Below are 13110 nucleotides of genomic sequence, written 5' to 3'. Positions count from 1 at the left end.
AGCATGGATCTGGCAAAGGAACCAGACTGAACAACCACTGCTTGAGCTAAATCCCCCTTTATGAATATTCCTTTACTCCAAGTTATTCACGTTCCAGGCTGCATAAGCACGCTACAATTTCACACAGAGGTGAAAATCCTCTTATTTCTGAGGAATAATTGGCATGTTTGCCTATTAACGACTTTGCAGCAATCCAGCAAAAACTGACTTGAGGCTATTCAGTCTACTGTAGATGTTCTGCAGCTATACCGGACAAGGAATGATTCCCAAACTGTAGGATGATGGTTAAAAAGCAAACTGCTCTTGAAAAACCTGTCTAGAAAGGGAACGTTAGGGAGTGGGGGAACCTACCGGATGGCATTTTCAAAGGGGACAGAAGAAAGTAGCAAAATGTCGGAAGCTGTTTCTCAGTTCCCGAGGGTTAACGTGAACGAATTTTATTTTGGGAATTATTTGGACCCTGGACTACCTAGAACTTAAAACACGTTAAAAGCTGAATCTAAGCCTGGAAAAAAAAACATGGTAGTGGTGGTGCTGGTGTTGGCTGCGGTTACTGGGTCCAGCTGCCAGGCTTATAGGGAAAAAAGTTCTATTGAGAGGAAGGAAGAGGACACAGAAAAACCCGGGAAGAGGATACTCACGTGGAAGCACTGGGTGGATTGTGTGACGTTGTCTGGTTAGGCAACGACTGGTTGCCGCTGCTTAGTGTCGAATCTGAGCTGCTGTCGGCTACCACGGAGCTGTAACCTGGCAGGAGAGAGGCAGGCTAAATTCTCTCTAACATGAAGCTCTGGATCTCCCCTCTTGATTCCTTGCTTATCCCACGCCAGCTTTTTCCACAGCTGGCTGACCTCAACGCATTCGCCAAGCCTGACAGGATTTATGGGGGTTGAATCCCACACACATCTGGAGGACAGCCGACTGCAGAAGAGTGGTTCTCAGGTAAATCAACAGTCTGTATACAAGCACTCCTCGACTTACGACCGACTGCTTAATAACCATCTGAAATTACAACGGGCCTCCCCAGAGCAACGTATAACCTGTTTGCGGAGTTATAACGGCTACATACCCGCCTGCGGGCACATGATGGAATTTTATGTCCTTTTATGTCCGTTTGCAGCATCCCACAGTCACAGGACCCACAATTTATGTTTTTTGCTGCTTTCTGCTATTTCCTTTCTCCAGTTAAAAAAACACCCATGGGGGGGGATGGATTTGCTTAACTATTGTGGCGTTCACTTAAGTGACAGCAGTGCTCATTTAAAAACCGCTGCTGCTGCTGCAAAAAAAACATGATGTTGCAAAACTGAGTCTGGTCACGTGGATGTCTCAACGTATGACTGCAATGACCTACAACTGTCATTCTGGGCTCAATTATAGTTGGAAGTCGAGGACCACTTATACAGGCGGTCCTCGACTTACAATAGTTTGTTGAGTGACCGTTCTAAGTTACAACGGCACTGGAAAAAAGTGACACAACTGGTTTTCACACTTGGCACCATTGCAGCATCCCCGTGGTCACGTGATCAAAATTCAAAGACGCTCGGCAACTGACTCATGACGGTTGCAGTGTCCCGGGGTCGTGTGATTCCCCCCCCCTCCTTTTGCGACCTTCTGACGAGCAAAGGCAAATGGGGAAGCCAGGTTCACTTCACCGCTGCGTTGCCAACTTAACAAACGCAACGACTGGCTTAACAACCATGGCAAGGCAAGTTGTAAAATGGGACAAAGCTCGCTTCGCAAACGTTTTGCTCGGCAACGATAAAACTTGGGCTCGATTGGGGTCGTAAGTCGAGGACTACCGGTACAACTGAAAGATCGCTCAGGTGTCCCAACAAGGGCGAGACGCTTCTTCAGAGGCCACCAGGTTCCGCATCCCAGGGAGCGCGGGAGACCCGGGAGAGCAGCCACCCCCTGCGACCCCGGAGGCCGTCCGCAGCTCACTCACTGGTTGCCCCGTTCTGCTTGCTGGCGTTCTGCTGGGTGCTGGGAGGCCGGGGCTGTGAGGCGTTGGTGCTGGGGGGCGGGGGCGCCACAGCCTGCGCGTAAGGGGTTGGGGTGGTTGGGGCGTGCCCTGCCGGAGGGTTGGCTTTGCTGCTTGCATTCCCGCTGCCTGCGACGGCTCCGTTGCTGTTGGAGGCGGGCCCGTTGCCCAGGGAGGACGATGTGCTCGAGCTGCTGCCCATCGAGTAGCTGGGAGGGATGGTGGGAGGAGGTGGCTGGTGGTGGTTGTTGTGGAGGCCTTTTGAACCGTTCTTTGCTGGGGACTAGGCAGAAGAGAGGATGGAACAGAGGAAAGATTGCTCATTTGTTTGTCTACGCCACGGGTCGGCAACGTGTGCCTGGCTGAGGAATTCTGGGAGTTGAAGTCCACAAGTCATAAAAGGCCCAAGTTTGAAGACCCCTGCTCTATAGTTTCCAAATTCTGACTCCCTTGTCCTTTCTCATAAATAGCCAAGCGAAGCATTTCAGTCTTAGTGACGTGCAGCTCTCTTACCGAGCTACCTAACTTTGAAATCCATACATGGAATTGGTCAAGTGAAATGCATTCCCACATTATCGCCTGGCTCTTAGCAGCAGGTGCAAATAGGCCCAAGAGAGAAACGGTGCCTCAACGTGCAATATTTCTGCATGCAAAGAGATCTCATACAGACGTAGTTCTCAAAGCAATTTCTCCGAGCTAATTAGAGAAGTGGCTCAGTCATTAAAATCACACTGTACTATCAGAAACAATCCGCCATAGTTAGCTCTAACTAACCAGGTCCAGCACTTCTTCCTCCACAAAAGAGGCCTTAAAGAGTCCTAACATCTTTCCCCTTAATCAAAACAGAGAGTTTCCAGCCTCTTTCGTCATGACGAACCCAGGCTTTCAAACTCACTTGGCTGACTTCACTGTCTGTTGACCGTCCTCGTTTCTTATCGTCTTCGGAGTTCTCCTAAAAAGGAGAAGAAGAAAAAAAGGTTGAGTATCTCAGCACAAAGCAGCATCTTAACCAACTTGTCTTGAGATGGGAAGCCAGTTCAGTCCTGGTTCGTATTTGGAGGGGGACCGTCTGGGTATTTGAGGGAACTGGATAGACTGGCCAAACAGACCAGCATCTCCCAGGTGGTGGCAATGGCAACGTGCATTTGTAACCTTGCTGTGTGAACTGGGTGGATGCAGCTAGCGGGCCCCGAGGGCAACTCAAAGGCATCTTTAAAGCATCGTCACAGGAAAAGATGCTTCCCCCGTGAATAAAGATGGCCAGCTGACCTCCTGAAGCCCTCATCAGTTCACACATGAATGCTTCATCCCCACGGACCCAGGGATGTTCCTTCACCATCCTCACAAAGGGCCCTCCTTACCGTTGTGCAGTTTGCAGGGCTGGGTGGGATTGGGGAGCTGGATGTGGTCGATGTGGGGGTGCTGCTGGATTGGTTGAACATCTCATCTTCCATGTGGCTATGGCTGGGTGGGGAAGTGGCTACCAGTGCCTGTGCTGGAAGACCAAGAAGAAGAGCAAATGAAGAGGGACATTTCTGCAAGCAGGCGGAAACATTATGGCCAGCTGTCCGTGGAGATTCTCAGTCAACCGGCTCACGGTTGTCCCAAAGGTGCTTTTTTTGCAGGAGGCAACTGGCCTTGTGTTTTTCTTTGAAGACGTTGAGGCCACTTGGAGGTCTGTCTATATCCTCAAGGTCTTTTGCACTTGAAAGACTAACCAGTGTCTTACCTGCACGGATCACACTTAACGTAACAGGTAACCCTCAATTTACAACCGCTTGTTTGGCGGCTGTTGAAAATTACAACAGCACCCAAAAAAAGTGACTTACGACCGTTTTTCACACTTGCAACTAGTGCAGGATCCCCCCTGGTCATGCGATCGAAATTTGGGATGCTTGACCACCGGTCCCTATTTATGACAGTCGCGGTGTCCAGGGGTCAGGTGCTCACCTTTTGTGACCTTCTGACAAGCAAAGTCAACGAGGAAGCCACAGTCCCCTAAGAACTCTGTTACTAACTTAACAACTGTGGCGAGAATGGTTATAAAATGAGGGGGGGAAAAACTCACTTAACAAGAAGAAATTTTTGGCTCAACTGTGGTTGTAGGTCAAGAATCACCTGTACATAAAAATGAAAGGAGAGCTAAGGCCAGAAAGCTCGGTTGTTTTAGAGAACACCCCCCCCCTTTATTTCTTGGAGGGAAAAACGAATTAATTCCGACAACTAAGCAAAAATCACAGCTACTCCTTATTTTGCAACTGTCCTCCTTGGCGACTATTTGCAAATACAGTAGTAATAAACAGGATTAAAAATACATTTTCCCACCGGTGTGCCTAACAACAAAAGCCATCAGTGCGAAACTGATCTAAGAGTTGGTCAGTTTTAGGTTCCAATCAGCTAATTAAGATCACAGAACTGAGCTGGTTAGTTTGCAGTTAGCATGTTTTAGGGCAGGGGTCTTCAAACTCAGCCCTTTTCTGACTTGTGGTCTTCAACTCCCAGAATTCCTCAGCCAGCGTGAACTCTGGGAGTTGAAGTCCACAAGTCATAAAAGGCCCAAGTTTGAAGTCACACACACACACACACACAGACACTGTTTTAGGGAAACAGTGGGCTGGGGACAAAGGGAGCTCAGCAAGAAACCATTTGTTTCAGCTCTCTCTCCATTCTGTGAGGAGGCAAAAAACTGTGTGGAGGGGGGGGGGGAAACGGGTCAGACACACGACACTGTTCAGAGAATTTTATCTGAAAGAGATGACAGCAAACAGCATCTAAGTATTCACTTAGTGACCATTTTGCTTAACAGCCGTTGGAATGGAATGTGAATGTACAAGTCCTGACTGCCGTTCAAGAATTCGGAGGGAATCTGCCAGGAACATTGGGAGAAACATAGGGAGCTCCGAGGAAGGCAGATGCTGCCTTTACTTTGACAAGGTCCCGAGTTTTAAGGGGAGGGAAATGGAGCTGATGTTGTTGCAACCCCTTCAGCTGTAATCTCCCGCACAACTGTCCACCCAGAGGAGGTAACACTTACGAATGTCTTCTAAGTCGAGGTCATCGTAGAGAAACTCATTCTCCTCAAAATCGGGGTCCTGCGAAGAATCGACGTAATACTCCACATCGTCCTTGATTTTGCGGATAGAGTCCACGTTGATCGAGTCGTTGTCCAGCATGCGCAGGATTGTCTCCAGCATCCGGATGTGGTACCGATGCTTCTCAATATGCCGCTTCAGGCCCTCGATCCGGTCTTGCTTCTGTTTGCGCGGGAAGGACAGAGGGCACACACTAAGCCAGCGTTTCTCGACCTTGGCTGCTTTTAAAATGCTGGCTGGGGATTCTGGGAGTTGCAAGTCCACACATCTTAAAAGTGGCCAAGGGATGAGAAACGCTGGGCCGAGTCGTCATGCGGCTTGTTGAGTTCTGACGGGGAATTCCTGCTCTTTGGGTCGGGATGCGGAGGTGGACCTTTTTACAATGCACCGTTTCCCAGCCTCGGGCCCTCCCCATGCGTTGGTGCTGCAAAACTCCTAGAACGGGAATTCTCTCTCTCCAGTCTTTGGAGAGGACAACATTGGAAAAGGCTGGGAGAAATGTTATTGGCTGCTCAAACTTTTTGAAAGAAAGAAAGAATTAAAAAAAGACAGGTAAAACATGCCTCTGAAACAATTGCCAATTTCGCATCCTGTTCTGAAATGCTAAGTCCAGCTCGGACACAAAACTTAGGCTACCCTCTTGCAATGCAAGTTGACGGCCAAATCATCATTCAGTTAACCTGTCTCCGATATTGGACTGATTCCAAGGAGACGCAGTTTCTAATCCAGCCTCAGCCACGGACGTTCCTTCGAGTATCCTGGGCCAGTTACTCTCTCTCTCTGTCTCTGTCTCTCTCTCTTTCTCTCTCTCTCTCCAGCCCAGCTCACCTCATAGGGCTCTTTGCTGTGGGGGGAAAAATAGAAGTACCCAATACACTGCCTTGAGCTCCTGAGTGAAAGGAAGGATTGGATCTAATCAATAAAGGATTTGACAAACCCTCAAATGCCTGGATTTTCAACACCAGAACACCTTAATATAGGAAGCCACAGGACTGCTCCATTCATTAATCCCCAATGCGTCATACGCACAGCCTTCTAAAGAGACACTTCATCAACTCACATCCTTGTCTCCTTTCTTCTTGCGCGTCTGGACCGAGAGCGACTCCACTTCGCTCTCAAACTGATCCACCTGCATGTTCAAGGTGTCTATTGTATTCTGGGAGGAAGGGAGGGTGGAGAGAGGTAGCAAGACAGATCATTATCCAGTCAGACAGTGGTGACATAGGCAAACACACTTGCAAGGCTATTTAGCTATGCAGGAAAAAAAAGGAGTAACTAGGGTAGTAATAACAACTAAGGAGACATACAAATAACCCTTGAAGCAGATCACTGCCAACCACCCAATGGTGGGAAAAAAAAAAGAATCTACAGCCTGGAATTTCCAACAGAAAGTCCCCGAAATTCCGGGAGATCTGCGAAAGGTTGAGAGCATAAGGTGAAATACCTTGTGTGCCAGTTGGAAGTTTCACCTTCTTCAGAATTGCAATTGTACTAACTTCCTGCCTACGGTCTATTTTCTAAGAGAGGTTTTATCCGTATCATTTGCTGGGTAATCTTAATACACAATAATAGCACATAGCACACCTTTGTACAATAGAAAAGTCTCTGGTGGCTCCTTAAAAAGACCATCCGATTTATTTTAAGAATAACATTTCCTGGGCCATAGATCTGATGAAATGCAGAGGCTGTTTCCTGATGAGGCTTCTGCAGGGCACTGGGCCATTTTGAATACTAGCGACAGATTTTTTTTATTTCTGGTCTATTGTATTCTACCATTTCTACTTGCATGTCTGTAGGTGTATATGTATGTGGGAGGTGTTTTGTGTTTTCTTCATTTAACTTCCTTCTGAGCTGTGTTTCTCTTTCTCCTTTAACTACAGAATAAAGAAAGCACAGATGGTGACAATTAGGTATTACTAAAAGCAGCCAGCTCCTTACAGTTGTTTGTGATGGCATTCTTTAAAAAAACTATGTGCATTAATCAGCTTGCCAATGCCAGGATCTCAAGAGCTATAAACTACCATTTGGCCAATGGATCTTGCAGCTCTTCCTAACCAGTCTCTTTCCATTGTCTATAGCCAGAAGGGTCCAATATTAACACTAACTAACTGGAGATGCTGGTCTCGTCAATATCAGTCCTTGTTGCACGTTCATCCCTTCTGACACTATTTTTATTTCCTCTGCTCCATTACGTTGGGTAAGCCGTTAGGGGCATGATTGTGTTGTGCAATATAGAAATAAATGAGTAACTGTGCACATGTGTGCACAAAGGTTGCAGCCGAGTGCCACTTGAGCTTGCTTTTCCTGCATTGGAAGAAGGATTTACACAAACCTGTGTTTAACTGGCACTATCGTTTGTCTGGAGCACACTCCAAAGGCCTAACGCAGGGGTGTCAAACTCAATTTCATTGAGGGCCGCATCAGCATTGCGGTTGCCTTCAGGGGGGCGGGTGGGTGTGGCCTGGGTGGGCGTGGTCTACTGGGTGGGCGTGGCTAAAGTGCGTATGGCCTACTGGGTGGGCATGGCCAGCTCTATATCGTTCGCATCAAGGGTGCCTATGGGGGCCTGGGCAGGAGTGGGACAGATCTGAGGGTCTCTGGCAGAAGGAGGGTCTCTGGGCCAGGGCCAAGGCAGTGGGGGCCGTTCCCTCACTGTTTCCAGGGTTGCTTTGCGGGCCACATGAAACCACTTCGCGGGCCGGATCTGGCCCCCGGGCCTTGTGTTTGACATGTCTGGCCTAACGCAAAGGTAAATCCTGTTAGTCACCACCTTCACGGTCAAACATTTTCGATTTTTCCCATTTCCGAGCTTGAACAGAAACCAGCTCTTGTAAATTGCTTCTTAGCTTTTGGAAAACCAGGCCAGATTGTAATTCAAATTATTAGTTTTCCTAATCGATGCAATTTCTTCTTCTTCTTTTTTATAAAAGGATTAGTGGGCCAAGAGATGGAGATCCCCAACTTCTGTTAACAAACTGCCATTTTTCCAACAGTATGGAACCCCAGACCTATTCCCCCAAATTACATGTGTTTGGTCACTGACAACTGATATGAACTGAGTTGAAGAAACTGCCTCTGGGCTCAGAGGAAAAGAGAGATCCAGATGGACCTCCGAGATCCTTTCCAGCACTATGATTCTATGGCCAGCTTCAACCTCTGTTCTGCATTCAATGAGTTCAAAGCTATGACTGCCTTCTTCTCATTGTGCAACTGTTTAGCCAAGGGTCATCATCACCAGAACTTCTTCCTTATTCAGGCAAGAGAATTTCTTTTCGGGTTGTCATGAGACTTTTTTTGCCACCAAACCACCAAAATACGCACAAGAACCTAGTTCTTGGAAGAACAAAAATTCCGGGTTCACCCTTTAACCTTAAGAGCTGGGGATGAGGGAAAGGGCTCTTTCAGACCTGAAGACCATCAACCACAGCAAAATTACAGTGTTTCAGGATGCTCTTTGCCCTACCTAGTAACTTCCGATAAGTCACACGAGTAATTTCTAATATGGACCCATTATATTTTGAATTTAAGGTTGGGGAAATTAGTTCTGCTTCCCAATTTCTCCAGAAGCTGCTTTGCCATCCAATCCAGTCGTCTCCCCCCCCCGCCCCCCGTTTCTCACCGTCAGCCACTGCCCAACTTCCTCTTTCTCCTTCTGGGCTGGGTCCACTTTCTGGGCGAGGCCCAGCCCCTCTTTGGAGTAGGCTTTTGTCTTGGTCTCACGTTCCACTACCTTGAACCGCTCCATTTGCTGGAAAAAGAGGTTACAAGTCTCAGTGAGTTCATGCAAAGCAGGAAACAGCTCCCAGGAGGGCTCAAAATCCAGCTCCTAGCGGGCATTTTCCATGGAAATGCACGTCTAGGCTGCAACAAACCGAAAAATCAAGTGCTCTGATGAACATAACTTCAACCACAACTTTTGATCTGAAAGTAGGGTGAGAAAACCCAGAATGCTTACAGTCATCAAATCACAGGGCTCCCCCATATCTTGTTAGCTGTGCCACTTTCAAACTTTCAGAAGTTGTGCGAACATATACGCCGCCACTGTTTGCACTGAGCAGCAGAACCAATTAATTTATAGGGACTCCTGGGTGCTCTTTGAGCTTGGATGTTTGCCTGCAGACATTTCATTGCCCATCTAGGCAACATCCACACCGTTGTTACCGAGTTGGGGACTGAAACATCTGTAAACAAGCAAACAACCAAGCTCAGAGAGCACCAAGGACCCCACAGTTCAACCCTGACCCACAGATACTTCCTTCCATTGCAATTAACTTCTGGCTCTGTTTCAGGATAAGCAAAGTCACCACAAAGACAGAATGAATGAATTTGCAGAATGAATTCTGGAGTCTGAGCTGGTGGTTGCATCTCACTGCATCTCCCATAAATTCTACATCCTCAGGAAAGTTTAAGCCATCGAGATACTACTAAGCTCTCCTTTTACAAGCTCTCATTTTCTCTTTCACAAATGAATACCTCCCCTGCCCCCCCTCATGGTGACCAGTCTGGTTGGTTGAAAATCACTGGGCAGGTGGGAAGAAACGCTAGGACAGTGATGGCGAACCTTTTAGAGATCGAGTGCCCAAACTGCAACCCAAAACCCACTTATGTATTGTTGGGTGCCAGGTAGGCGTGCCCCATTGGGTGAGTGTGGCCCACTGGGTGGGCATGGCCAATTGGGTAGGGGTGGCTGCGGTGGTAACGGCAGACTGGGTGGGACTAAAAAGTTCAATCAATCAATTCCAACTTTGCAAGATCTTTTTTTTCCCGCGAGAAGTTGACATTGATTGATTGATTGAACCTTTTTTTTTGCACATGGCGGCCGAGGCCTAAAGCGAAAAGGTTTTATAAAACCCAGCTTAAGGCCTAGGACTGGGGTGACGGTGCGCGTGCCCACAGAGAGGGCTCTGCGTGCCACCCGTGGCACGCGTGCCATAGGTTCGCTACCACAGCGCTAGGATGTGGGGAGGGACACAGGATTAACTAGATGTGGATTTCTGCAGTCTCCTATTAGTTGGAGAGATTCCTGACCAGCTGAGGAGAAGTTGAATGCTGCGGAAAAGAGAAGCAGCAATTAGGATGTTTGCAGAGCAGACAAGTGGGAGATCTCAGACCATATAAAATGGCTTTTCCTTATCTGCATCTTGGAAGGTAATTTTGCTTTCAATTCTAATGTTCTATTTGATTGCCACTAGGTTTCAAAACCACCCTTAACCTGATATTGCTTGGAGGTGATGAAAGTTGGCTCTAAAAAAACAAGGGAATCCTGCTGAGGAATCTTGTCCAGAGATAAAATTCTACTGCCCATCCTTGAATTCAGTACCTTAGTCTTCTAATCATAAAGAGTCACTCTATTTCTTCCTATCCAGAAATACTGGCTCCTGAACTGTTGTGGTAAATTCCTTAACAAAATTCATAAGCCTGTTTTGTCTACAATGCTGAGTTATTCAAATAAGCAGGCCAACCCAAACTAGTGAATCTCATTTAACATGGTGCTATTACAGCGGGACTAATTTTTTTCCTAATTGAAAGTTATCAAAAAAAAAATGGTTTCGCTAGGCCCATTTAGATGCTACTAATACTCTCACTGTCGTGTCCTTTAATTAGTCAAAACGATGCATCATGTTGCAACATTTTTTGAACCAAAGTACCTCAAATGGGCTAATTTACAGAATGTATCCAAAATCTGGGACCCATGACTCCTGGGGGAATGAAATTTGGGGAAACTGTAGCTGCTTCAATGCTACTGGCTGCTGCTGCACTCAAAAAGATCGACATTTTTCACGTTTCATAACAGTTTCCCAGCCAGTCTCGCAATCCCTTGCTCCTTCTTCCACCCAGGAGCAGCAGGGAAGGGAGAGAAGAAAGGAAAATTTCCGATGCTCCCTGCCAAATTCCCACAAACTCAATGGAAAAGTGAGCAAGAAGTCAGAAGTCACTCCTGCTCCCACAGCTTTTTTGTCTGCTCATACTCTTTCTGCTTCTCCGTTTAGGAAAGGAAGTATATCTGAAACAATTCCCCAACAGGGCACGGATTGTCTAATTCAAATGCTTTTTTAAAAATTAATATTTTATATTTCACTGATTCTATAGAATACTGACACTGATGGCAATATACACACAAGTGAGGCACACAAAGCCATTTTCAATCACCAACTGAATAATGAGTATTGTCCACAAATACCCAAAGCAGTGTCACATGGAGCCATGCAACACAGAGAACCCCCAATCATGAACGATGCAGCAAATATGCATTTTTTGTCCCCTCAGATGCCGATGATCGCCACCCATCAGTGCTTTTTAATCACAGTGCTTGGATTTGACGCTAGGAAAAGACAACAGTGCCTTCCCCCCTCCAAAATGTGTAAAATGTCTACTGATTCAGGTTGCCGAGGAAATACAAGATACAGCTTGATCTTTGCAAAGTCCCTTATTTCAAAGCCTCCGATTTCAAAGTTTAGAAGACCTTCCATAAGCACTACCAGTTAAACCCTTAAACTAAGAAGGTCTTACCGTCTACTCCATGTTGTCACTCTAAGGAAGGTTGTGTAGAAAAGACAGAGAACCCCTTTCTGTCACTTACTCAGCTTAAGTAATACGTGAGATGGCCAGGTGGCTCACCTTTATGAGGTCACACTGCTAGCAGCCAATGGGAACACTGTTAAGGAGGAGCTAAGCATAAAAATATCAAGAAGTCTTAAGTGCCAAAACTGACTGAGCTGGTAAGAACTAGCCTAAAAGTGGACAAAATTAAACCTGGTTCATTTAGGCTTCCAAAATCACAGAGTTTCCTTGAAAAACATCAATTTCACCTGAAATTTTGCTTGGCATTGACTACATAATGGTTAATAAGATTCTTTTCTCTCAGTTTGATTTTTACCGTCTCAATGAGTTTCCGGTTGTCTATTAGCTGCCTTTTGTCCTTAATCTCATTGGATGCAACCCATGTCTTGATCTGGTCCCTCAATCTCTGCAGAAAGAGAAAAATGGTTCCATGGTCAAATGAGTTCCCTTTATTAGTAGATCTTCTCAGCAGAAACTAGCCCTAGAGTAACACTCATAATAGTGAAACTTTTTAGAACAGCCTTTACCCAACTTGATGCCTTCTAAACATATCAAATTCGAATTCCATAATCCACAGCCAGCCAACCATCATGGTGGTTAGTAATTATACAAAATCCAACACTTCTGGGTGACATCAGATTAGGGAAAGCTTGTGATTACAGCAATGGTCACACATAAAGAATGAGTATGGACTCATTTCTATACCCCTATGCTACACAGGTACAGATAATTCCCAACCTACGACCACAATTGAACCCCAAATTTATGTTGCTAAGTGAGACATTTGTTAAGTGAATTTTGCCATTTTTACGACCTTTCTTGCTGCAGTCATTAAGTGAATCACTGCAGTTGTTAAAGTTAGTAGCACGGTTGTGAAGTGAACCTAGCTTCCCCACTGACTTTGCTTGTCAAAAGGACGCAAAAGGAGTGTGTGTGTGTCACATGATACCAGGACACTGTGACCGTCATAAATATGAGCCAGTTGCCAAGCGTCTGAATTTTGATCACATCACCATGGGGATGCTGCCACGGTCATAAATCACTTTTTTCCAGTGCCACAGTGAACTTCCAGTCACTAAATGCACTGTTGTAAGTCGAGGACCACCTGCAGTTGACCTATGACTACAATTGGGACAGAATTTCTAACCAACAACTAAGTGAGGCAGTTGTTAAATGAATCACACTCACTTTTACGATCTTTTCTGCCACGGTTGTTAAGCAAATCAGTACAGGTCAGTGAATCACATGGCTGTTAAAAGTGAATCCAGTTCCCCACACTGATTTGGCCTACTGGAAGTGAACTGGGAAGATCGCAAACAGCAATCATGTGACTCTGGACACTGCAACTGTCGTAAATGCACGCCGATTGCCAAATGCCCACATTTTCATGATCATGTGCCCGTGGGAATGCTGCAACAGTCCTAAGTGCAAGGACCAGTCATGTCATTTTTCCCCCCAGTGCTGTTGTAACTT

General features: G+C 46.3%; 1 protein-coding gene across 3 annotated transcripts in view; it reads right to left on the bottom strand.

Annotated features, from left to right (window-relative positions):
• Positions 1–13110, bottom strand: part of LOC308676517 (CCR4-NOT transcription complex subunit 3-like) — a 42762-nt gene that overhangs the window by 13776 nt on the left and 15876 nt on the right. For 2 of the 3 annotated variants that reach the window (XM_081342350.1, XM_081342351.1), the window contains 8 exons: positions 11954–12043; positions 8696–8824; positions 6137–6232; positions 5019–5238; positions 3346–3479; positions 2880–2936; positions 1949–2267; positions 642–747 (listed from right to left, as the gene is read on the bottom strand). In XM_081342350.1, coding sequence (XP_081198476.1) covers positions 642–747; positions 1949–2267; positions 2880–2936; positions 3346–3479; positions 5019–5238; positions 6137–6232; positions 8696–8824; positions 11954–12043 — 1151 coding nt within the window. The remainder of the gene's footprint in view (positions 1–641; positions 748–1948; positions 2268–2879; positions 2937–3345; positions 3480–5018; positions 5239–6136; positions 6233–8695; positions 8825–11953; positions 12044–13110) is intronic. The other variant, XM_081342352.1, reaches the window with a different exon arrangement.

The sequence above is a fragment of the Vipera berus genome (genome assembly GCF_964194415.1).
Source record: "Vipera berus genome assembly, chromosome: W".
NCBI lineage: Eukaryota > Metazoa > Chordata > Lepidosauria > Squamata > Viperidae > Vipera > Vipera berus.
This window is presented reverse-complemented; position numbering and strand designations above follow the sequence as displayed.